Below are 26384 nucleotides of genomic sequence, written 5' to 3' on the forward strand. Positions count from 1 at the left end.
AATTGGAAGGAGAGACAAGAAATACCTTATGTATTATTCTGATCACGTGAAGCTGTGAAGCAGGAGTAAACACTAAACATTGATCAACAGAACACAATCCAACGTGATCCAAAACGGTAAATGAATCAAATCTGAAACTGAATGCAGTACAGTAATATGCCAGATTTTGGCTTCGGTATGTGTGAGTCCTTGTTGTTAAACCCACTCAGATTTCTAATGGAGTTAAACATACGCCCTCAAAGCCAGGGCCCGCTAGCAGCTCTGGGACTGCATAGCAAATAGAACAGCACAATAGCCAACACAGATCATAGTACAACACAACAATAAAACCACGATACAAAAAAGGCAGAGCCATTAGTGGGGAAACATTCTGTGTTCAGTGGCACAGCACCGGTCTCCACACAGGGACGGTAATTGGCCCATTATGACATTAGAATAATTACATGTGTTAATGTAATATAAATGCTAAGGAGCAAACAAATGTGAAGGGATAATCTCCTTTCCTTCATGCTGTCACTGGGGCTTGTTATTTTATCTGCAGCAGTCTTCTACCGAACATGAAAGGATGACTCATCAAATCTTTTCTATTGACTTTAAAATCATGAATAAATAATGTGGACATTATGCGACACTAAAAATAAAGATTGAATTTGTGCAACGTACATGAGCAAAGTTATTTGATGTGCATCAATTAGAGATCGTAAGGTGATCAGTATTCTTTAGGGGGAACCGGAGAAGCTAAAGGTTGTTCTCATTAAAAGACATGTTCTTAAGTGCCTGAAATCATCAATCTAAAGCGTCACCATCCGTCACACTGATCACTTAGCTCTGTTACCTTTTGAAGCGCAAACCCATGCACGCGTGCAGCCCCACATTTTTACTCTGTATGCATGAAACTTGTGTATGCATCCGTGGAACAAATCCAACTGTTTGTCCCAATTGTTCTCTCCACAGTAGTGTTCATCAGCATTCTCCAGTCCGGAGCTTAACCACGCATCCAGTCCCTGGGGCTGTGGGCAGAGCAGCCAGCGCTAACCAACCCTGACAAGGGATGCTGTGGCTCTAGGTAAGGACTTATCAAAGGCCTGTAGAAATAGCTGTCACAGGGATGGCTACAAAATTAGTTCTTTACTTCTCTTAAGGCCTTTGCATAATCCTATTGAGCTACTTTCATTTTATACGTTTAGCTAATTGTTTCTTTTCTCTTTAATTATCTAAGATTATTTTGCCTATTGTAAAAGACAAAAATGACCCTCCTGCCTCTACCTCATTCTAGCACAAAATTGCTTTTCTACCTTCCTGCCGATGCAGTGAGTGTGCAGTGTGTCTATAAGAAACAACACAGTGTGTGTGTGTGTGTCAAACTCAGCAGCTACATGGGCCCTCCAACCTGTAGACAAGACCACCACCCTGATGGATTACTAAGACAGCTACAGGGGCTATAAGCCAATCAGGGCAGAGAAGTGAATACAGGGAGGGACGGACTTCCATGCCTGGAAGTGAAAGAACAGCCGTCGTCATGGTGACAGATGAGGATGCTTCACTGATATTGACAAGATGATGGGATGAGGCAAGGACATTTCAGGGTGCACCACAATATTTCCACATTTAGGCGCGTGTGCGTGTGTGAGAGAGTAGTCACACACAAAGAGTGACCACCGAATAACTGCAGTATCACTCAGCTATTAAATATTAAAATCAATCACAAACTGCAATTTCAATTTAAATCTAAAAATGCAAAGGAAAACAGCACGGGCCTCTGCAGACAGTTCGGAGATCAAAGATGCCATCAAGCGGGTCTGTTTAGTCAGGCATCACTTTGGACAGGTAGCTGGGGTAACAATAGCTGTAGCCTATATCTCAAAGCGCTTCACTTCAGGAAGAGAGGAGGGTTACCGCAAAAACATGTGTCACGCTGCCATGGAAACAGGACCAATAAGTAGTGCTCAAAAACATTAAAAAATCATTGCTGGTTCAGGAAAGGGAATTTAAATGATCTATTAGGAAAAAAACACCTGAAGGAATAACTAGTGGAAGCTAAATCAGCTCCACTTGACTTACACCATAAAAAGAAGCCCATAGAAGAGATGAGCCTTGGCACTGAGGTCAGCCTTGCTTCTTGCCCTCCCACCCCCTCGTCGTCCCTCCAGCACCACTCCATTTTCAGCCCCATTCACTACAAGTGCAATCTCTCTTGTCCCTATCAATCTGCTGTAATACGGGCAACAGACAGAAAGAGCAAAGGAAAGAGGGATGGAGATCCATTCACAGCTAGTGTTCCTCCCTCCTCAGTTCTTTCGGTTTATCCCTCCATCTCTCTAATGAGATCAGTACTGCCCTCTCCAATATATTGCATCCTTTTTTCCCTCTACATGTCTGAATAAATTAAAAGCATTACATAATCAATCTTGCCCCGTTCCCGCCTAAGCACGGCCCCATACCTAGCTGGATAATACAGTAAACACACAGAGCCAAGCACAGAGAGGGCTTGCTCATCATACTCATCATTACATGTGTGTCTATCAGCTGTCATGACCTATGTCATCATTATGGGCACACTGCAGTTCCAACATGAAAGATCAGAGGGCTAAGCAGATATCTCTGAACCGCAAAACCCGTATTTGGGTCAATGCAAATGAATGCAGAGGAATCTTTCCCTTTATATAGGCGTATGTGACAGTGCTTTCTGTTACATGTCAGAGCACAGACATGGAGCCTGACACAGAAATGTGTACGAATAGAAAGCAGATTCACTTGCTTATATCATCTTTGCAGCGCAACACATCAGCATTCACTGCACTGGCAAAGCCACTGCATTCCAACATCCTCCTCTGTATCCAGCCTTAGCACAGCTGCACCAAAGTACCAATAGCATCCCTGAACAAGCACGCACGCACACACACACACACACACACACACATACGCCTTTAGCCAACCTTACCATGTTTGTGGCATGTAACTGTTCGGAGAGTGTATGCATGGAGAAGTCCGGTTCATACGATCATGATAATCGAATCCCTGTTTTGGAATAGGTGACGGTCCTCCGCGAGAGCCTGAGCTGTAAAGTAACAAGGTAGTGTATTCCAGAAAGAGGCTTCTCTTTCCGATGCACCGAGTGAGTCTCGCGGTCCGTCCTCCCTGTGTCTGCCAACCCTGTTATGTAATACACTTATACCCTGAGTCTGGGAGCCAATCAAAGATGCTCTGCTTAAAACCGGTGAGAAATGCACACAAATCCTCACACACGCCGCTGTCCCACTCACGCACACCATCTGCACATTGACACTTCTGACTGCACAGCATTTAACAGAACTCTATTAGAAGGCACCTGCCCTGGAGGAATTACAAACGTGTGAACGCTCGGGATGTGCGCAGGACGCAGACTGAAAAGGCACAGCAGATAACACCCACTCGAGACTATCTCTCACCCACATCACTTAACATGCTCGCATACTTACATGTGAGCAACACATCTGTAATTAGCACTCTGTTTGTTGGCCATGTGACCCATAGCCACTGCGGTGTACGTTACGATCTTATGACGTTGTGACGATTTGCATGCTTACAGTCCTGCGGGGGTCTCCGAAAGGGGGATGCTGTTTATGAGTTTGTACCAGCCACAGAGATGAAAACACCAGCCCTCATGCAACAGCATGTGATGGAGGTATCTGTGTTCATAATACACATCTCACGGCACCTGCAGTACAACATTTATCACTTAACTGCACACGCACAGAAAACACACAGCACTTAGCAGTGAGTGTGAGGAAGCACATACAGTATCTTCAGAAAACCTGGCGAGTCTAACATCCCTATTAATAGGACTGTCATGGACAGCTCTGGGATAGGGCTTTCAGAATATCTATTTCAGACGTTCATTCAACATTCATGACACCTGCCTCCAATCCTTTATTAGACTATGGCGGTGCACTTGGAAGGGAATGGAAGGAAAAAGACTTTTTTTTTGTCATCTCCAGCTGACAAGCCTTTTCACTTGGACTGCATTTCATCTGAAAGAAATATATAATGATGCATTTTTTATTAGTCACCATTTAGTGCCTGGGTGACATAACGTGTGGGCTTCAGAAACAGGTGCTACAAGTGCAAGAGAGAAAACAGGGCACAATATGGGGAGGGGGCGGGGGGGCTGTGAAATGGGAGCTCAGTTTAGCTGAATCTAAAATGGGGGAAACCTGGAGTGATGAGGCCCTTCTTTATTAGGCCTAGCCCTGCCATGCTGTTGGTTACTGTTCAGCTGAGACTACAATGATGCTCTAGAGTGTGCGATCAGCAGCACAAACCTCTCACTTGCACCGCTATTTGCTACAAATATCACACTGACTTGTGGGGAGATATCACAGCACAGCTATTAGCTGCCATATTGTGGATGAGGCTACAGTGGATCACAAAAGGGAGGAAAAAAAACAAGTCCTTACGCAGCAGTAGGATGTTGTTAGAATGATTTAAAAAACACCGTCACATTCATTCCCCATCTAAAAGTCATATTATTATAGAATAAAATTCATCAATGCGCATAATCCACAATATTCAACATGGAGGAGAGGGGAAGATCGACGTGGGGTTGGGGAAGGTGGGTTGGAGGGGAGATGTTTATACTATTATGCGGGGGAAATGAATTTCCAGTCACCACAGAAAAAGGTAAGCGCATCACAGATCTGTATCCGCACAACTACGACCACCACCAGACAACACTAGCTATCACAAACGGGGGGGAGGAGGACACAAAACATAACGAAGGATTGGAAGGAGGGAGAGGGTGGGGGGTGGTGGTAGGGTGGTGGGAAGAAACAGAAATACATTATGTTGTACCAACGTCATTCATTTCAACGCGTAGCCGTGATGGAGCGCCGGGTGTCCCCGCTCTCGACCAACGCGCACTGCTGTTCTCTCCTCTCCTGTGTGAAAGTGCGCTGCGCTGCGAACCGGGCCCCAAGCGCAGATCCATTTAACGAGTACCGAGGATGAACATCAACAGCACGTTCACAAGCACCAGAACCGCGATCACCGTAAACACCGCGCAAGTCTGGACGTCCAAGGCCATGGCGCAGCGCTGCGGGCCGATGCTGAGCTGTGCTCTCAGTTACGGGCGGTATTCAGCTCTCCACGCTTAGACACGCAGCCTCAAAGCAACCAGAAATCCTCCATTACAGTTAGGCAAGAAATGACGAAAAGATGCCCCTACTTCTCTCCACACAGCGCGATGCGATTCATAAAGATAACGGGAAGAGATGCATCATCCTCACCATCATCATCGTCATCAGTCTGCACCGCGATTTCTCCCCGCTAGTCAACACCTGCCGGTGTTTCGCCTCTTCCCTCAACCCGACCGTCTCTCAGGCCAATAGATTCTCAGAGCACACAAGAGGGAGGCTGTGCGCAGGCTGTTCGCAGCTGCTGAGCTGCCTTCCGGTGAGTGGGGGACCAGGGAGAACGGCTGTGAGCCTGAGAGGCGGTCCTGTGTTAATAGTGATCAGCTCTCTGCCGCTAGACTACCGGCGTCAGCCATCACCTACAGCCGGGGGAGGGGCACAGCCAGCCCCTCGCTGACTACATCGACCACTGAGACCAGAATCATAACCTCATTCATCTCCCACCCCATCTAAAAATATCGCGGTGGTGCCGTGGTGATTTATCATTTACCATTAACAACCCCGGCATGAAGGAGAACAAATGTCAGAGTAATGGATGCATGTTCCTCAAAGTGATCACCATCTTATAATTTTATTGGCATAATGTCTGCCAATTTATCAGTGGCAGCAGATTCATCAGACAGGAGCTGGTTTGACATTCAAATAAATGCACTTTCTGCATTACCACTGGTGCACCGGGCGCACCTCACTGATGCAAGAAGATCGTTTAAAGGTGCCATCTCTCGGACATGCAACGGTTTCTCGGGGATCAAAGTGTCCAATTCAGTCCTGCTGGAGTGGATGAACCTCATGAGATGAACATCAAGTTTTAAGTTCTAAGATCGTGTGAAGACCGGTCCAGCGTGCACTTAACTGGAGAACTTGGACTAGATGTACTCTGTGGAGCTAACCTTAAAAGTTATTTCTTTCATTTGCAGTGCAACCTTTTTTGCATATGCAGTTCAAAATCCAAGCCACATCTATGCTACATTAATTCTGCCTGATGCAGACTTACCTTTGCTCTAGTATCTAATAAAGTGCTCCAAAAACAAAGGAAGTGCATCCATAAAGAAAGAGTTCCTTACATAAAAGACGAGGACACTGACACTACTCTCCATAGAGGGCAGAGATAAAATTAAGATCACCATTTCCTTGCAATTATTTTTTTTCAATTTCTGTACAGTTTTAATGTTACCTGTTGCTGTTGTTGCTTTTTTAAAATGGAAGATGCCTCCAAATGTAGTATTAAACAATTAAGTTGCAACAAAGTAAATTTTTTTCCAGTAAACTAGATTTTTTTTTTCTGAATGACTTTATTGTTAAATCATACACGTTTAACCATGTACATGTCTTCAGTAGTCTCACTATTTCTATGGTGTTTGTCACATCTCTTGGGTGGACCCTTGCACTCCTCACTGGTGGCAAAATTCTCACCTATGCCCCCCAGATATCCTGTTCATGGGGGCCCAGGATTTAGAGTGGGTTGCATAGTTTTCAGAAGATTGGTGAGTCGATCCTGGATCTATATGCTGAAGTGACCGTGGGCAAGAAACCAAACCCCAAGAATCCCCTGATGTGTGTTAGCATTGAAAATGTATCTGTGCATGCAGCCTGCAGTGTAAAAAGTGCTTCGAGGGGAAAAAAAGCACTATGTATGTAAATTATAGCCCATTTACCACTGACTAAATTAGGAGAGGGCAGAACATTAAGTAACTTGACTGTGTAGTTAAATTAGTTACATGAGTTAGCCAATATAACAAACAGGTGGGCAGCACCGTGGTGCATCTGTTGCCTCGCAGCGAAAAAGGTTCTAGGTTTGGACCGGTCCAAAGACCTGCTTTGTCAGGCTAACTGAAGCAGCTGTTGGTGTGGTGGTAAATAGTCATCGTTCTCTCTGGGTTAACCTGTTAATAATAATAATAGTTATAAAACAATGAAAAAGAAAAACGAGAGAGCGCAACCAGGGATCAAATATATGATGTTCACTGAATTGCACAGGACTAAACTGGTACTACATGAACGTTAATGAACATGCTGTATGTGTCATTGCCATCATTTTATTTTACTTGCAATGAAGAAGCTCTTAGGTGCTTAGGTTTCTAAGTTATAAATTTGACTTCATAGAAATTTTGACATCATATAAATCAAGAGAAATACCTGTGAAATGTATCCAGTGGTTGAAATTGTGTAATAAATCAGTTTCCTTAGATAAAAATGATAGGTCAGTTGGAAAATTTTGAAACTTCAAGTGGCTAATGGGTTTCATAAAACTAATGGCTCCAGAGGGACAAACGTGTAAATTTCAGCACTGGTATCCACTTTTGAAAAATTATTTCAGTTGCCTGCTGCAATAAAAAGGCTGAAACTGATCTCACGGAGGAAATGTCAGTTCCAAGCGGTGCCTAATTAAAAGAAATCACCCATTGGACATTTTTACATTTTAATATCTTAGACATCAAAAGATTGGGTATTTGATGTGCTTTGTTTGACAATGATCTATGCAAACATGGATTTATGGACATAGTATGTCAAACCTGACAGTGCTGGTAGACCTCAGACCCTCAGCTAGAGTTGAGAAAAACTAAACAATATACATCACTTGTAAAAGAACCAGATCATGGTAACTGTTTCCCAAAAATAAAGGATATTTTAAAAAACAACAACTGTAATTATACCCCAAAGTGTATTTTAAAGGCCATAATGAGCCATGTGACATCATTATTGTCTTAAATTATGTTTCTGTAGTAGTAATAACTGAAGGTGCAGGCACTAGAAAGGGAGATCACAAATCTCCCGCCCACACTGGCTCAGCGGCTCCCTGTAAATCACTTCTCCTTCGATCCCCTCCCCTCGACACCAAATGTGCTTAGATGCCACAACTGCATGTCGTTTCTCTGTCTTCTCTCTCCTCTTGTTTGTGTGTTGTCCTGTTTGTTACTTGTGATCTCTGTGCTTTTCTTTTTGCCCCCCCAACCGCTCGTGGCAGATGGCCTCCCTCCCTGAGCCTGGTTCTGCTGGAGTTATTTCTCTCCACTGTTGCCAAATGCCTGCTCATTTCTCGTTTCTGTCATTTTTGTAGCTTACACTGTAAAGTACCTTGAGATGATTACTGTTGTGATTCGGTGAAACATAAGTAACAAAACTCAAGAACAACTTTCTGACTCTACGGTCACCGTGAAATGAGGAGGATTTCAACAGCAGCCCACTGTAGAAATAAAGTATTTAAAAGTCAGTAGCAATATATTCTAAACTGTCACATTTGCAACAGAAATATGTGAAATACAGACTGCTGTTACTGCTAGCTTAGTTAGCGTTTTACACCCATGGCCAACATAAACAAGTGCAGCTGTGGTTTGATATCTTTTAGTGTGACTGGAGCATTTTGAGCATATTGATTGAATGGTTGAAAAGGAGGCTGTGCTTGTGGGGTTGTTCTGTTAAGTTTCTGCGGATCAGAATCAACTCTAACTGCTAGAAGTTTGTGCAGGAAACAGTTGAAGTCCTCTGAAAAAGAGAGAGGAACAACTACTACAACTACAGAGCAGCCTTTCAGACCTAAAGGAGACTAGTGTCTGGTGTGCAGTGCAATGTTTTTCAGTGTTGAGTTGTTTTAAGTTTATCGAAAGTGACAGGACAAAATGGCCCAAGCTCCGATCTGATGCACATGTTTGCCATTGGCATGCACATAATTTTGGCCTTCATGTTCACAGTGATACCTTAGATGAACATGAGCACATCCCAGCCTGCGGGATTGTTGGCAGATTATGAGTGGAGCACGACGTGATTGTGAGTAAATTAACATAGGAGAATCACTTCCGTTCTGTCCCATCTCCCTAGTCAACCACGCTACACACAGATACACACTTCCTTTCCAAACTACACTCTAACTTCACATTGAGCTGTGAGCTTTGGAATGGATCAAAAGACCTCAGAATAAGAGAATAACACCAAAGGAGTGCAATATATCAGTATTTTTAAAGCCATAAATAATTTCCAGGGCACTTTCTGCACATACATGCTGATAAAAGCAATGGCTCCTGAAAGCTTGGCTTTCAGAGAACAGAGAGCCATACAAGGCATCACAGCTGAGATATGACAACCGTCCTCAAACAAGCTTTTTTTCCCCCTTCTCTCTGCTTGTGTGTGTGCAACACAGAGTGAGGAGATTACATAAGCCTGCCCTACCTCTGTGGGCTCCCTCTCCAATCTCCCTGACATTTAGACAACAAAGGTCACATCTGAAAGTCTAAATCTGCACAGACACCAATGCTAATATACTCATACATATACAGAAGAAAAAAAAGAGATGGTATAAACGGCAGAATATTTCCCACCGGCAGAGAATTACGTTAAATGAGTCTGAAATTACACTTAGTGAATGTGCATTACTTAGGGAACGAGCACAGACGCAGCTCAGTCGTATGACTTGCACCAATTTCAGGACTGTCAACCACTAAACCGAACTGACAGTCAATTTAGTGACATCACTCTTCATCCACTCATGTGAAAATGACCCTGAACCGCTTTCACAGAAGCAGCTGCTGGCTCCCCACTTCACTGGGACATGTTTTACCCATGAGAGAACTGCTCACATGCAAATCGTAAACAAAGGTCTATTTTACTAGTCTACAAATAACTGACTTTCATATTTACCCGAGTAACGATTAGGAAGTTCTGGGATTCTTCCCACAGACATTAAAAACCAAACCAGACCAGTATTTATCCAATCCGAAGGTGATCTTATCGTGCACCTCTGGACTTTCTCCAGGACTGCTGCTATATTTAGGTCCCATCACGACTACCTGCACTGCACGCTTTGCAATTTTACAGTGAACCTCAAATTAGCATTTAAGGTTAGAAGCAAAACCAGGACCATGGTTATTGTTTTTATGAAGTATTCACAGGGTTGTACAGTATTAATTCGTCCTAGAGGGTCAGACTGCCAATTTAGAGTTGTACTGTAATGTCCTGCAGCATCTGAGGGAGACAATCGTCTTTCTGTGCACTGAAAACATAGGTTACTTAAGCCACGCTAACACAATTCAGGGTTCAAATTCAAGTTGAAATGTTGCTGTTTTCACATACTCGGGAAGATCCACTGTGCATACCAATGACACAAGTGCAAGGGGACAGAGCAGAGTGATCTAAAAATAGCATCTGTGTGGAAGGCAGTCCAAAGGGCCATCAGAAGATGACCTTGAAGGAGAGATGAGTGAAATTTATAAAAGGTAAATTGTGGGAATTTTTTTTAATGGGTGAAATCCAGGCTCAGTAGGTCTGAATATAACTACTGATTCTTTTGTATATCGAGTTGTGGAAAAGAAAGTGCACCCTTTTTCAATTCTATGGGTTTATTGATAAGAAAAAAAACATCATCTAGACCTCAGCAGATCTTAATATGAGATCAATACAACCTTATAACATGATGTTCATGTTCACAGTGACTTTATGTTCTCTGAAGATATTATTACTGTAAAATGTTTTTTCTGCTTACTGTGTTTTAATAAAAAAAAAAACATAATTAAAAGCCAAAACTAAGCACCAAAGGAAGAAGATTCCAATGGTGACAGGTTTTTGTAAAATCTTGTGTTATGTCTCTAACGAGTCCCAAACTATGTCCATGACACACTGTTGACAGTTAATTTGCATGTAAGTGATCAAGTTGTAACAGCATGTAGAAAGCGTCATTCACACAGACTCATTTACTGTGTAAGTTCCCAGAAGTTAGTAGACAGCAGCCTTGATAAAAACACAGTGAGTCACATGACTTTTCAGTCAACTGTTGTTGTCATTACACACCCAAAGACTTGACAAACAACTCAATGCAATTAAGGAGCATTTTTACATTTCCTAAGCATCTTTACAAATTTCCTGTGAATTGCTTCTTCTTCCTTCGGCTGATCCCTTTAGGGATTCCCGCAGCAGATCATCTGCCTTCATCTAACCCTAACCCTATCGTCCTCCTCTGTCACATCAACCCTCTGCAGGTCCTTCTTCATCTACATTCACAAATCGTCTTTGAGGTCTTCCTCTTTTCCTTCTGCCTGGCAACTCCATCTTTAACATCCTTTGTGCAGTATATCCACTATCCCTCCTCTGCACATGTCTAAACCATCTCAGCCTTTTCTCTTTAACTTTGTCTCAAAGCCACTCAGCCTTAGCCGTCTCTCTAATATTCTTGTCCGTTTACTCCTAATGAAAATCTTAACATATTCAGATCTGCCACCTCCGGATCGGCCTCCTTTCTTTTTGTCAGTGCAACCGTCTCCAAACCATACATCACAGCAGGTCTCAATACCATCTTGTAAATCATCCCTTTCACTTTTGCTGCTGTTCTTCTGTCACAGTGTAAATTGCTAACACGTGTAATGCTTATTAAATCTAATACTAAACATGTGCTGTTTGAGATAAACTGCTTAAAATAGGTAGACAGACTTTTTTCCTACAGGCCTGAATACATTAGGGGATACTGATGCCCCTGAACAATACGGTAGCTGTGTAAATGCGTCGGTCCAATGAACAGCAGCTAATGCAGTGCATGTTTATATATCAACTTGGTGGTTAAATAATATTAGAATAAAGCTAAGTAAAAACAGCCGTCCTTGAACAAGGCTGGCAAAATGTGGGAAAAACCCCTGCATATGACAGAACATTAACCTGTAATTTATGCCCCAGGGTAAAAGCTGGATTCTACATGATATCAGTTTAAGACAAGCGCTGCTCATTTGCTGGTCTGGGATCAGCTCTTTTGAGACTGACTTTAATTCTTACTTTTCATTTTTGGATTAGTTAAAAGTCGCCACTATCTTATGACCTCTCTCTGAAAAAGACTGCAAAGTTTCAGTGCTAGCAAATGAATCTGTTTGTGGTCAGTAGGTATTTAGTTAATAGGAGGCAAAGCCCACCACACCCATTTCCCTTCTGTCTGCTCCAATTCTTTTCTTCTCCTCCCATCCCCACGGCAACCACACTGACTTCCTGCTTCCTCCCAGGCCTTTCAGCCACAAAAGCGCCCTAAAAATAAAGTGCTGGACTTTTCCTGAACGCAGTTTTGTCACCATTGTTCAGGCATCAGCTGTTTATTCGTTCAGCTCAATTTGGCTTTTAGTGTAAAGTCGAGTCAGTGGGTCAGCGCACGGAGAGATTTGAGAAATAGAGTAAGATAGATGCCAAGTAGGGCAGACAAAATCACGGATACATATTTCAAAAGTGATATCAAAACACTCCGGGGCCTAATAGCTTCAAGAGAAATAGTCCTGCTCATGCATGATACAGTCATGAGAATGAATTGCTATTTAATGACAAATCAATACAGTATCTGTGTGTTCTTGAGACTGCAGAACAAACTGAATCTGTCCAGCGACTGTGGTCTTTGGGTCAGTCCCTGGTGAGACTGCATAGCATTGTGCAGCGCTAGCAGAACTAAAGACGGAAAGTCTTTGAATAAACACAGGCTGAACTTAGGGAATGCCACATCAAGTCTCTCTGTGGAATGAAAGCAACCTTTTGAAGATTTTTTAAACATATAAAATTAGAAACTCATTTGATGCACGCCTCACCTGTTTTCCGCACTTCTGTGACAGAAGCTTACCACGCTACTGTCATAACCGTATAACAGAGAGTAATTTAATTGTGCATTGATAGCTTCAAACATGCAATAAACAAATGAATCTCAGCATTATCCTCCCGCACTTCTATTAAGAAAAAATCCTAATGAGATTGAAAGCACTTGTTCAAGCTGTCAGTGTTTGCTGTAAGCCACACAGCTGCTGGCTGTAGCTTCACATTTATGTGAGTTGTAACGATAGTTTCATCTCTCTTCTTTGAGAAATACGTGTAATTTCCCAAACAGAAAAAATGTTTCTTTAAAGACGATTAACGAAGATAACAGAAGTGACTATTTCATCAAATGATGAAAGATGCCATTAAATTATCATCTTGATATCCCTTTCACTCATTAAGCTGCCTCCCTGAATCATCTCAGTGATAAAACATGCATTTAAATGACCGCTTTCAAATGTCTTCTAATAGAGGGGAGAACTCTGTTTCTGTTAAAATATTTACCTAACGTAACAAAGTGTGTAACGGTGAGGCAGCTTTTAAGACATTGCAACCAATAGGAAGCACTGTTGTAACTGCAATTTCTTAGTTATGGTTCTGTTCAGCGTGAGAGTCAGTGTGTGGTTTCATGAAGCCCACAGACTCGTCGCTGGAGAGACCCCAGCTAAAGTGTGAGGGATAAAGTCAAGTGGCCTTTGCTAGGTTGGTTGTATAAACTGGCATTGCTTCACTACACTTCGACTGTGCTGGCTGTGTGTGTAGTAAGCATGTGTTATTGTCACCATTCATCAGAGCCACTGGCTGCCACCTGCAGCCCAGACCCCCCGGAAGCATGTAGAGAGAAGTGCCTTCCTGTTCTTCCTGACTTTTCCAACTCAGGATGATTTGCATGCGCTGCTTGTTGGGTATTTGTGCTCCAGTACGGCTCTTCAGGAGTAAAAAATGTCCATGTTTAGATTTTTCCTGTAAAACATTTCTCACATATTCTGTGGGACAGCAGTTAGCAGTGATGAGTCCACGCTTTCACTCTAATCTACTATCACACAGTGCATGCCATAGATGTGCGACTAGCTACAAACTGAAGGGATGGTTAGAAACCTCCACCTGTCCTCTGAGCGAAAACGATTTTACATTCTCACTGCTTCCACACCACAAGAGTTCAAAAGCAGAACAGCAGATTGAAATGCAAAACTCTGCAGTGAAACCATATTTGGGTGAAAGCTTGTTTGGCTTGTTCTCTGCTTCTGAGCACCTTATTTCTTTTCTTTTTTTTGTTAGGGTAGCTCTTGCCATCAAAGACTTAATAGACTGTCTGATAACCATCTTCCATTGAAAAGCTAAAATATACGACTGCACACAGGCTCTAAAACTTTGTGCTCTTGTGCTCACACACAAGCTTTCACATCCACACAACAGACCACAGGAAGCAGGTGTTTTCACATGCCTGGAGGGAGGAATAGATGAAGAGGGGGGAGAAGGTAAGCAAGCACAGAAAGCAGTGGGGGGGGAGAAAACTTGATGTGAACAGAGGAGAAAACAGAGATGGATGTGATGGAGGGAGGGATGACGAGCGCTGAGGTCATGAAGAAAGGGAGGCGGATCGAGACGGGGAGGGGGGGGGGGGGGATGAAGAAGAAGAACTACAAGGAGCAAGGAGATTGCATAATACGTGGATGTGATGGAGGGTTTTCTCTGAAGCCGCATGTGGCGTAGCTGGGAGCCGGGGAGGTCAAAGGCAGAAAGTTAAGCTAAATAATGTACACAAGAAGTGGCAGCTGCCAGAAAAATCCAGCCCATCTTTCACAGAGGCCTGCAGGATACATTCTAACTAGGAGAACACTGTACAGACAGTTAGCTTCTGTCTCATTATTTTAATGCAGGATAAAGTGACCAGGGCCGGAGCTATTTCTTTATTCAGACTCCAAACACTCAACCGAGTAAGTTAGTTAAAGTAATTCAAATCAGAGCGACTGTCTCTAAATGTGCACAGCGAGAGTAAAGAATCACAGATAACAGGGGTTTCAAAGAGCTGACCATCAATATAAACTGAATACATCCAGCGTTAGCTCTTTTAATAAATTGTTAAATATAATAAATATATTTTACACATATTCCTTATGAATATATGTCATATTGAAAGTTAGCTACTTTTTATTTATTGACATTTGTATTTTCTAACCTATTTCTGAATAGGCAATTCAAATTACAGCTTTCTCTGCTAAACCTGGCATCATCACAAGTCTCTCTCACAAACTTAGTTTAATTGGTTTTATATATTATACAGGACAATGCAGTGCACCTTCAAGGTGCTACACTAGCAGTGGACAGTGGTGGCTGTGGGTAAAATCAGCCAGGGAAGACTTGTACAAATGAAACTACACCTGGTGCTGGATAACAAGCCCTAAGTCCTTTAGGTCTGAAACGGTCTCATAGGTGAAATGACTGCATGTTGTGATATTGCTGAAATCATCCACTAGTATTTCTCCATTGTCCCACACTGTCAACAACATATCACAGCTTGAGAGATAGAACAGTGGAGTGTTTTTCAAGAAAGCATGAACGCAAATCAGTACTTGCACAGGCATGCATGCTCTGACAAAATACAGAGTGTAACGCGGAGCTACTGTAAAACAGGATACACCAGTGACTCAGAGAATTAATACGCAGGCACTGTTCTTCCAGTCCCAGGGAACGTGCAGCCATCTGAAAAGTGGAAATGGGTTTTGTAGGGAGTGAAGGCAATGCTCTCCTCAGTTATATAAGAGAAAGGCCCTTAGCCTCTCTGCCTCACACGCTGACACGCAGAAACACACACCCATACATGTAAGCACAGTCACATGGGCATTTATGCACCATTAACAACAACATGCACACACCTGACAGGCAGAAAATCATTCTTAAGAAGAAACAGCCTGGGGAGGCTCTGACACAACCATCTACTCGGGTTTAGTCAGTGGCACTGCTATTTATCAGATTCTACAGCGTCCTACAAAACAGCATTAGCTGGTGGCTGCGGTAAGTTACAGCACCTTGACTGAGGAACAATGCTGAATGAACACTGATAAAGGATTCTAGGTCGCCACTGGCTCTGAGTGCAAACTGTACAAACGTGCAGTTATTTTGAGGTGGAGCTATTCCCATGGTTTCTCTCTCAGGACTCTAAAATAAAGCCCAGGGTGAAACAAACGCTACACATTCATAGTGTGGTTGACAGAAATATCACTAGCTGGTGCTATTCATTCCACACCAAATAATGAAGTTGTCAATGCAATGACTCATACATCCTGACAGATGAATACTGAATACATCAGAAGAGCATGTGAAGTGTGTGTGTGCATCAGAGGGTTGCAAAGAGGGTGTATCACATGGGGGCCAAAGACCCAGGATGCAAATACAAGCGAAATCTGCGAGTGTGTCCGATTAAATTAGCGAACAGAAATTTTGAGCACTGGTACTCCCCGCGTGTGTTTAAGTGTGTGCATAAGGACGTTGTCCTTTTTCATCATTGCTCCATTTCTTGCCCAGCTAACCACAGCCTGCTGAGTCATGCGTTCATAATAAATAGATAGCATTGCATAATATGATTATGTCCAGACAGACCTAGGTTCGCCCAAACTTAATCATAGAAGATTTCTGTTGAAACTCTTAATCTGCATGAAGCTGTTAATAAGACAGTCCCCTTCACTGACAAGCTGACAGCAGAGCTTCAGGCACAGCATTAGTAACACACAGGAAACTGTCCTCTCATCTGCATAGGAATTAAAGACGCCTCTTGCCAGAGTTTGTCAGAGGAGAGGAAAGGAGAGGAAAGGAGAGGAGAAGAGAAGAGAGGAGAGACGAGGAGAGGAGGTTGACTGGGGGAGAAATCCATTTAAATGAAAGGGAGAAGAGAGGCGTCAGCATTAGCAGTTAATCCACTGCAGTGAGAATGCTTTCTCTGTGCCTGCGGCCTCCGGCCTCTACCAGTCATCCTAACAGGAAGACTATAATATACACTACGCTGTATCACAAACAAGAGCTTTTTAACAATGAAGACCCCGAGAGATCCATCCATCAATCATCTGTATACTATCAGGTTAAGTCACCATGCACCCCTTTGCTTTTTAAGGAGTCATATGAAATTTTGTTAAACAGTAACTATAATGACAATAAAGCTATCTTTACTGATTTTATTTGGATCCCAGCGTTTGAGCCTGCTCCAAATAAACTTTTCTCACCACTCAACCGCACACATAAGACACTGCCAGTGTTATGTGTCCATGTTCCCTACCCCAGGGGAGGACCATGACAAAGGGAGCATCTCTCTTCTTTTCTCTCCCACCCCTTTTTCTCTGCCTCTCTCTCTCTCACCCACACACTTTCTCTATTTAGCTCACGCTTAAAAAGGCTGCCTAAAGATAGAAGCAAGAAGATGAACTGGAGCCAGTGAGTGTCATGGCAACAGTGCGCAGTGTTTCACAAACACTATTTAGATCAGCAGGAGAAAAAAGTTATAATCAAAGCCTATAAATGCAGTAGTGTCACTTCTTCAAAGGCACAGTTTACAAAATTTCAATGGGAAGACATGCCAGGACCGAAAGCCCGGGGATCATAATTCAGCAGCTGAGCAGACAGCATTACTGCTATGAGAAGAGACTCCTTAATGTAATTCATATATTGTAGTCAGTCCTCATTGACTGCTTGTAAATAACTGGAAATTTGAGACTGATGTGGAAAATGCAACTTGTAGCAATATACCTTTGCAACTAAAAGCACTGAATTATTTGATTTCTGAGTAAAAAAAACCAAACTTTTCTGATACTACAAATAAATAATATTCTTTGAAGTTTCCATATTTACCCCAAAGCGGGCTGGTAAGCTGACTTTTAAACATGTAGCTCCATTCTGATATAATGTAAGAAAAATCTTTAAAACAAAGAGACTCTGTCACAGTGTGGTCTAACCGGTTTTACACCACAGGAAATGCAGATTCTACATTTAAATTTTGGCCCTCTAAAGCAATGAAAAGGCTTAAGAGCTGTCTCATCCAAACTGTGATGTTAAAGACCTGAAGGATACATCTGATCTGAAAAGAAGCCTTTTTTTATTTTGAGCTTTTTAAAAACACATAAACATAATTCACTCACTACACTTGTCGAAATAATGATGACAAAAGACTGCTTCTGGGGAAAAAACATCTTTTACGAGTTTATATCCAGTTCTTTAGAGAGCTAGAAAAACTGAACGCACATGGAACAAAGACTTGGAACCTGAAATCTCAGCGGAGGATTGGAAATTAGCTACTCAGATGCGCTTCAGATTAAAGCACTTTAATTATTGCAATAAATAAGTGATGCACAGAGGTGAAAGGAACAGTGTGTTTGGGAGTGCAGAGAGATTAAAACATTCTGGAAAAAGTAATGTGAGCAAATTATTAAAAATTTCATTAGACCCAAAGTCATTTCTACTTGAATTGTACCCACAAAAGCACAGTTATATTAAAAAAGGAACAAACATCAGTGAACCTAATTTTTTCCTTTTTGTGTCAAAAAGCTAAAAGTGTAATTTTAGTGGTAGAAAAAACCCTCAAATGTTGCTCAAAGTTAGACATATCATGGCAATTTTGGGGGGTAGAAAGAATAACATAAAGAAGACAACCAGACAATATATGAAAAGGTTTGCGGACCCTTTTTGGGCACTGTTTGCTATATTGGGTCACATGTATCAAAAAGAGGAGTGGTTTCCTGACACTTGACCTCTATTTCTGTTGTTTTCCTTTTCTTTGTTTTCTGGATGGTTTTATTTTTAGTCTTAATATTTTTCAAAACAAAAAAGTGTTTGTCTTATGCATTATAGTTCTGTAAGCAGAGCTGCTGGACCCAGCACTAGAAATGTGTGCCACTACCCTGTCAGGATGTATCAGAAGACTCTGTATCTCCTTTCACTAGAATCCTCTAGAGGCCACTTCCACTTCAAAGCATCGATTCCGAAATGCCTGGTTTCACCTCCCGAGCAGCGTTATTCCAGCATACTCTAAAGCCAATTTTACACAACTGACACTCTAGACAGTTTTTAGAGAATCCAGCATGCAAAGAGTATTATTTAGAATTTACTGCTATTTCTCTATCTGCTGTGAAAATTAACCATTTGGTCTGAGTGAATTGCACTCGACACATTAAACAACACATCTGAAATGTTGGGTGTGCAACTCGGGATGAGTAATGGCCAAAGAGTACAGCGTGACATTAATCCACGTGGCCACCATCTTCACGGATCAGTCCCTTCATTATCTGATGAAACGCTGAGCAACGCCTTGTAAACTCCAATATTAACGGTATCAGAGAGAAGCTATCAGTCATCATATCGTCCACTGTGTGCAGTGGTTTTTTTTTTTAAATAAATCTGTCCAAAGGCCTGAAAAGTCTAAAAGAAAATAAAAGAAATAAAAATATGCAATGCCATTAATTGCACGTGTGTGTATATCTCATACTCACTATGTTGACCTGTAGTGGTTCTGACCCAGGTCTTAACAGCCTCCTCCTACTGCAGCTACCAGAACCTCCAGACCGCAGGCGCACTGAAGATGAGGACTGCCCCATGTCTGCTGGATAGAGACAAGAAGACACGCAGAATTAAGCACACATCAATTAACAATCTGCATATTTACACAAATAAAAATATGGAACAATACCTGACTGTGGCAGGAGCAGGGCCAATGCAGAGAGAGTGCTGGGGGGGAGAGGCAGGGAGCGACACCGCTGGAGAGACGCCCTGTGTGGGGGCTCTAACGGTGACACACCCGGGGGGCGAGACAAGGCCTGGAGAACACTGACTAGTCAGGACACCTCAAATATTCCATACACGGTTACTCAGATGCACGCACACACACACAAGGCTGAATGCACACTCTCTCCTGCCCTTCACATTACTGCCTTGTCCTCCTTTTTTTCTTTTTTTGTGCAGAGAATTAAAGTATTTCACATCCAGCAAGTCTATTCTGGTGCATTGGTCAGTGTGCATGCCCTGCAGCAAACCATGAGAGACTATACATCATGCCAACCAGGCAGTCTCTCAGGTTAAAATGAACTGACTCTGAGTTAGGGCAATGAGAGGTAGAGCTTATGGAAGCGATGAGGCAGAAAATTGGCCACAGAAAAAGAATGAGAGTGAAGGAGAGAGAAAGGGGAACCACAAGGGAGGACAGAAGAAAGTAAAAAGAAAGAAAGAGAGAGAGAAAGGCAGAAAGGGAGTATGAGAGCTACGGATAAAAGCTGCATCCAAAAGTGCAGGCAGAGGCAGAGCATTGTTGCAGCTAAACAGTGAGTGGTATATAAATACTGGGTTAGTACTGGGATGCCCTTCATAGTCTGTGGTGTGTCTTTGATTCATTATGGGCTTGTGCTATATTTGTCAGTGAGTTGGTGGAGACTACTAGTGAGACTTGGCCTACCTATTTTCACTTTTTCAGTGTAAAAATGAGATATATTTATGTGTAATAGACACACCTACATAGACTTTACATAGCTGCATGTGTTGGTATATTTATGGGACTACTTGTCGTGTCTATGTTCATATTTATATGTTTGCTTTTAGTGAGTTTTTGCATGAATGCCTGTGTTAACATCTTACTCTGTGATGCAGTTCCGTGGACTGCGTCTCCCTAGTAACACTGGTTTCTATGACAGAGCAAGGCCTGGCGCGGGAAGCCATCCCTCTCTGCCCCAGAGAGTGTTGCACTGTGGTAGCAGGCCTGCGTCTCCTTCGGGAAAGTGAGCCGACCTCACTGTAATGGCTGTCGAGATCTCGGTCCGGGTTGGGTCTCCAAAGGTCCAGGACAGCTGATGCCGGGCGAGGACGAGGGCGCAAGCGCTTCTGAGGCACAGAGGTCTTCTCTGTGCTCGAGTGGGGCAAGGCCGGGCCAGGCTGTCTTACACTGCAGCCTGTCTGGCTGGCAATCTGCTCACACAGCTGTGATTGGCACAGATACTCAGCAGTTTGGCCCAGATAAAGGTAAAACAATGCATTTCTTGTGTAGGGAATTGAGAAAAATGTCTCTGCAGGTTCAACAAAATATACCTCACATTTTTTTTATTTTAAAGCTTCTACCCGATAGCTTAATTGCAGTGGATCAGTAGGTAACTGAATGCCAAGACTGTTGGCAAATCAAGGGAAACATCAGCACAACAGACATGTGGATTTCATTTTTAAGTAATTTGTGATTACTGAGAAGGATTTTCTTGTCACACGCCATCACGTCCCCTAAACAGGGCTTTGCAGTGTAAATGTGACAAATTATTTGGGCACAACTTTGAGCTGTAACGCTCTTTTTAGCAAAGCTCGGTGTACACAGCTTCACAGTTTTTGCTGTCCATGTGCAATGCTCTTGCCAAACTTGTGTTAATTCAATAACTTATCTTGATGACAGGCCAAAACACATTTGTGCTGCTGTCAGGTTTGTATCACCTTGACAGCAGGTGATACAAACCTGATAGCAGCAAAAACTTTGTAACTACCAGCCTCTCACGTTCAAAATCACGAGTGCACGGCTGAATTAAATAGATCAATTTCACTTAATGAGGTACCACAATACTTGAAGCAAGGCTTAAGTATTATGGTACTTGTATTAGTAGGGAAACAAGTTCCCCCAAAGCCAGTGGGTTGCAGTTAAGTCAGTGTGTGAATACATAATCAGTGTTTGCAGTTTTTTTTCTACTGCTGATCTGTGTACACATTTGGCACAAACAGTTCTGCAAAAAAATGAAGTTGTGTTTTATTCCATTTTCATGCCACAGCTACTTGGCTTGTGAACCTTAATTAGGCTGACATTTCTCACCCTACAGATTTCAGCTAGCTCTTTTAAGACTTGTTTAGTTTTTCACTAACTTCGAAAAGCAGAACTCTCAACACACGCAGGTTTACTAAGCCCTTTAAAAGGATTTGGGTTAAATAAGTGAAATTCTGCCCTTCTTAAGGCTCAAAACATTTTCCATCTTGAAATTCTTCAGTAGGCTTCAAGTTAAGTTACATCTTGTAATACTGTTAAACATGAATTCTTTTTATCTGCTAATTCCTCCTTCTGCCCCTATTATCTTTTCCATTAAAGAGTGGCATCAGCGTAGAACCCTGCTAATTTACTGTGGGACCAAACATTAGCACCCTTCCCAAAACACATGCTCCCAAAGCCCTTGCCTTTGCATAATAAGCCCCTATGAAAGTGTGCTGAGTACTGAGATGTCATATCTGATTTTGTCATTAGGAGCTGGGGCCAACATGTCCTGACTCGTTGGTGTGACTAGAAGGGAGATGACTAATTCTGCCACTGGAGTGAGAAGGGAAGGGTGCTGTCATGATGCGCGGATGTCACAGAACTCTGGGCTGCCGCAGTCCCACACACACACACACACACGCCTGGCTCTGTGGGAAACGTGGGGTTTCGTTGCAGGCTACAAAAGGCCGACTAAGCAAGAAAAGGCCAAATTCCTCCACTATGGTGTTGTGCACCTTTACAATTACTATTTCCTCTTTTCTCCAACAGATGGGGCAAAAGGACAACTGCAAAGCAGGTGCCCAAATCATGTCATAGTCTAGCTCTTTGAATGGTTCTTGTTTTTCTCTGACACGTATGCTACCTGCATGCAACCAAATCACCCCTGGTCCCTTTTAGCTTCTACGTTTGTTTTTTTTCAGAAGCAAAAGAATGACCATGATTAAAGCAGTTACATAAATGATATTTTCAGCATTTATGAAGTAATGACATGACGCATGCTTCTGGCAGTGTTAATATTGTGAATAAAAGCCTGCAATGGAATGTAGTTATGGCATAAAAACGTGACCCATTACACATGAAAATGCCTTTCTCTAAAAAATAACAGAAAAACAAAGGTGGTTTAACAACACAAAGTACACACTTGTTTACTGAATGCATTCATTTGAATTCGGTGGCTCATTAGCTATTTAAAGTTACCTACCTTAAATATTTCCTCTGTGGAATCTGATGCTGGTACGCTATTGGTTGTGCTCTCTTTATCACCTTGTTGTGATTGGACATTCACTTCCTGTATCTGGTGGGAGTCAAGCGGAGCATCTTGGGAATCCTGCTCATTTCCTGTCTGTCCCGCTACATTTTCCTCTTGACAGAGAGAATCTGATTGGTCCCTTTCAACTTCTGCTTCACTTTCAGCCTCCGTGTTTAAGCCTAAATGAGGGACATGATTTTCTACTATGGCCTTGGACCGGAGGTTTGTCTCTCTGTCAGCAGGTTTGTCTGTAACTTCAAAACTCTGAAGGCCATTGACAGCCTGAGGTCCTGAGTAGGGCCTAAAGGCTTTAAGGACCACTGTAGGTGATCGTCCACCTGTCACAGGTGCTGGAGTGTCACCATCAAAGCTATTGGAGTGTAAGAATTTAGTAGTCACTGGTGATGAAGGGGTAGGCTGGGATGATGGAAGTCCTTCATTGTGAAGTGTCAGAGACACACTGTGTACATTGTCCACTGCACGCTGTGGGGCCCGTGGGGAGCTCATCGGAGTCTTCTCCCCCTCCGGAGGAGAGAAGGAGCGTGATGTTGTTCGCCATCGTCTAGCTGTCTCTGCAAAGTTGTTGAAAAATTTGAAGAGACCACCAAAGTGCCCCTTGGTGTCCGACTGTTTTGGGGGAGGTGGCTGAAAGTCTCTGACACTCTCAAAGTCCACAGAGCCATAGTCTGAGTCTATTGTTTTGTCCAGCGAGGGAAGCTCAGAGTCAAAGCTCCTCTCTGAATACACAGGATTGGTCTTCCCCAAAAGGGAAATCCTCCTCAGGTAACTCCACACATCTTTGTGCCTCCTTCCTCCACTCCGGTGGGTCCTCGGGCTATCTCTAGTGCTTAGTTCTTCACAAGCTGCAGCAGCTTTGTTGCAGTTGGCTGAATTGTTGTGGCTTCTTTTAGTATAGGAAACTTTTTCAGATGGTTTGCAGCCATTCTGAGTCACAGCCTCACCCGTTACAGTGGGTTGATGGCCATCCATAGAAGTTGAGAGGTCAATGTCTTCAAACAAACAGTCAAACTGTGCTGTATAGCCAGCATACGAATGCCTCTGGCCACGCTGTCTAAGCGTGCCACCACTGGGCTGCTGAGGTGTGCCAATATCGCGGCAAAAAGACTCCTCATCCACCAAAGAGCTGGTAAACTTTGCAGTGGACAATTTCCCTGCCTTCCCTCTGAATACAGCCGGGGATTTAAGCTTCTTGAAGGATCGAACTTTGTCAGCGAATGAGAGTTTCGGGATGGAAGCCTCCCCTGGCAAGATCATGGAGTGGGGTCTCCTCTCCAGCTCTGAGACAGCTCGCTTTCGGTTCAGGATCCTCCAGATGCCCCCTGTGGCACGAGGCCTCCTGTTGACCTCCTGTCTGTCCTTGACAGGGGTCTGAGAAGAGGCACCCTGGGTCTCTCCCTGCCCCTCTGCAGGCCCTGTTCCAGTCTCCTGAATATAAACACTGCTGGTCTCATTCTCCACATCCAGAGAAACATTAAACACTCGGTTGACAAACCCATTAGGGTTGTTGCTCTCAAGGGCAGGGTTGCCTGTCTGCTCCATCCTCTCTCATTCTACGGTGTCAGCTATCAGTTCCAATGGACATCATGTTTCAGGCCCTTCCCTTTCTCAATCACCTAGAGGAACAAAACCACATTTTTATTCAGGAGTTTGACATTAAACTGACTGCCTTGTCATTTTATATCATCCTTACTCCAATGTAACTCGCTCAGAATGCCTGCCTGTAGATGGGCACCACAAATGTGGGAAATATCAGCGGAGGATATTAAATAAACTGAATTTTATTCGCAGGTCAAACATTCAAGAATAACCAATACAATGAGCTTAAATACTGAAACGCCATGACAGTATTCAAAGTCTCATTCTGTGATTGCGAGAGGCAGACGTCTGTGCAACAAGTCAACACCCAGCGCCCCACTTTCCCAGTATTTTGCCCATATTATTCAAAGTAATTATTTCAGACACAGTTGCCATCCACCATTTAAACCGGGAGGATGTGTTGTCATGGAAACACCCACTACAGAGATGTGTGGTTATTTCAGGCCCGCTCCAGCTGTGACATCATCAGAGCTCAGATAAGCTCCCTCTGAGGAAGAAGATGCTCGGTGACACAGCAAACCCACCACATGCTAATAGCACCCCCTCCTACTGTAATCCCTTTAAATGTATGGAAGCATTTTGTGTAATTGGAGGCCCCCCAGCACACATCTGTGTTGTTCCCTCAGATCACAACGAAAGATGCGTTTCAATTAAGCTGGCCTCTCAGCACAATTTTACAATTCAATTTACTGATAAGCCTTTCAGAGGGCTATTTAAATAAACAGTAGCTGCGCAAAAAGTAAAAAAAAAAAAAAAGAATTAGAAAAAGACGAAATGACAGTTTTACAAGCGCTGTCTAATTACACACATTAGCTAGTATTTATTTTAGCATTTAAACTGAAAAGTTCATGTCCTTTTTTTAAATGGCTTTAAAAGACTGTTATTCTCTGATAGCAGCATTATGAGTTTTGCTCAGTGTTACACACCCTGCTTGGTAGTTATACTGTAATGAGATATACACTAAGTTTCACTAAGTTTTGGCTTTCAGTATTTATCCTGCCACAAAACTTTTAAGGGCACCAGCAGCTCGCTCTACCCCGCTGTCAGTGAACGACAGACGGCTGCCGCACTGGGCGTTTAAGTCATTAAAAAAAATGGCGTCAATAAAATTAACGTTTGCCTAACGCTAGGCTGAATTGTAAAACGGACTTTTAAGTTTTTAACCACCTTAAAAGTGTTTTAAAAAGTGAAAACAAGGAGTCGAAATAGCGCAAAAGTCAGCCGACGTGGGCTTCGATGTGAAATTCACGAACTTCATAAACTTGCTTGTCAAGTAACACCCGCGAAAAACGAACTGTCTTCTTCTCCCTCACAATTCCCGAGTCCTCCTGAAGAGAAGTTAGCTGTTGGAGCTCACAACTTACCTGAAAGCAGAAAGCTTCCCCCCTCCGTGTCAAACAGGCATCGTCGCTGCTGTCGTCAAAGTCAATAACAGCAGTCGCTATTAACGTCAGCCAGACTTATCCGCCGTCCTCTGCGGGCTTAACTTCTATCCATGAGTTAAGTCGTGGACTACAGCGACTCCTTTGCCGATCACGTGTGTTTTGGGGCTTTTTTTGTTGCCTGTGAAGTCCGTCCGCTATCCTCAGACTCCGAGAACGAGTTGGACAAACCGGTGAACTCTTGCCCTGTAAGCTTCTACAGACGCCGACACTCTGATTTGTGATAAAGCTCTCACGCAGACAGAGAAACACACACCAACACCCCCTACACACACACACACACACCTAGACACACATGCCTGCACACCAGCAGAGCAGCTGTAATTATTTGAGTTAAACAGGCTCACAACAGCGCGTTTAGAACTAAGTTATGCTGGAAACATTTCATTTTATAAAGAATATTTATCACATTTTTAATCCCATTTTAAGTCTCCAGCTCATTAAAAACCCCTCATCTGTTTTCCACTCGCTTTTTTAAGCACATATTTATGTATGTTTTTGTTTTTTCTTTTCTCTTCTATTTGTTGGGTGGATTTATGAGAAAGCACTTATAATTTCTAAAGGAACATCAGTGAAAACAAGTGATTGACTGAACTCTGGTCTCACTAGCTGATCCTCCT

The 26384-nt window shown here is 42.9% G+C and overlaps 1 protein-coding gene across 8 annotated transcripts in view; it reads right to left on the minus strand.

Annotated features, from left to right (window-relative positions):
• Window positions 1-25878, minus strand: part of LOC134645520 (rho guanine nucleotide exchange factor 9) — a 48319-nt gene extending 22441 nt beyond the window's left edge. For 2 of the 8 annotated variants that reach the window (XM_063499027.1, XM_063499034.1), the window contains exon 1: window positions 4831-4941. In XM_063499027.1, coding sequence (XP_063355097.1) covers window positions 4831-4839 — 9 coding nt within the window. In that variant the 5' untranslated portion in view covers window positions 4840-4941. Of the gene's footprint in view, window positions 1-2941; window positions 3163-4830; window positions 5579-19183; window positions 19294-19380; window positions 19508-22657; window positions 24340-25686 lie in introns of those variants that run through there. The other 6 variants (XM_063498994.2, XM_065469925.1, XM_065469926.1 and 3 more) reach the window with 6 other exon arrangements.
• Between the last annotated feature and the right edge of the window lie 506 nt (window positions 25879-26384).

Source organism: Pelmatolapia mariae, linkage group LG2 (assembly GCF_036321145.2).
Source record: "Pelmatolapia mariae isolate MD_Pm_ZW linkage group LG2, Pm_UMD_F_2, whole genome shotgun sequence".
Lineage (NCBI taxonomy): Eukaryota > Metazoa > Chordata > Actinopteri > Cichliformes > Cichlidae > Pelmatolapia > Pelmatolapia mariae.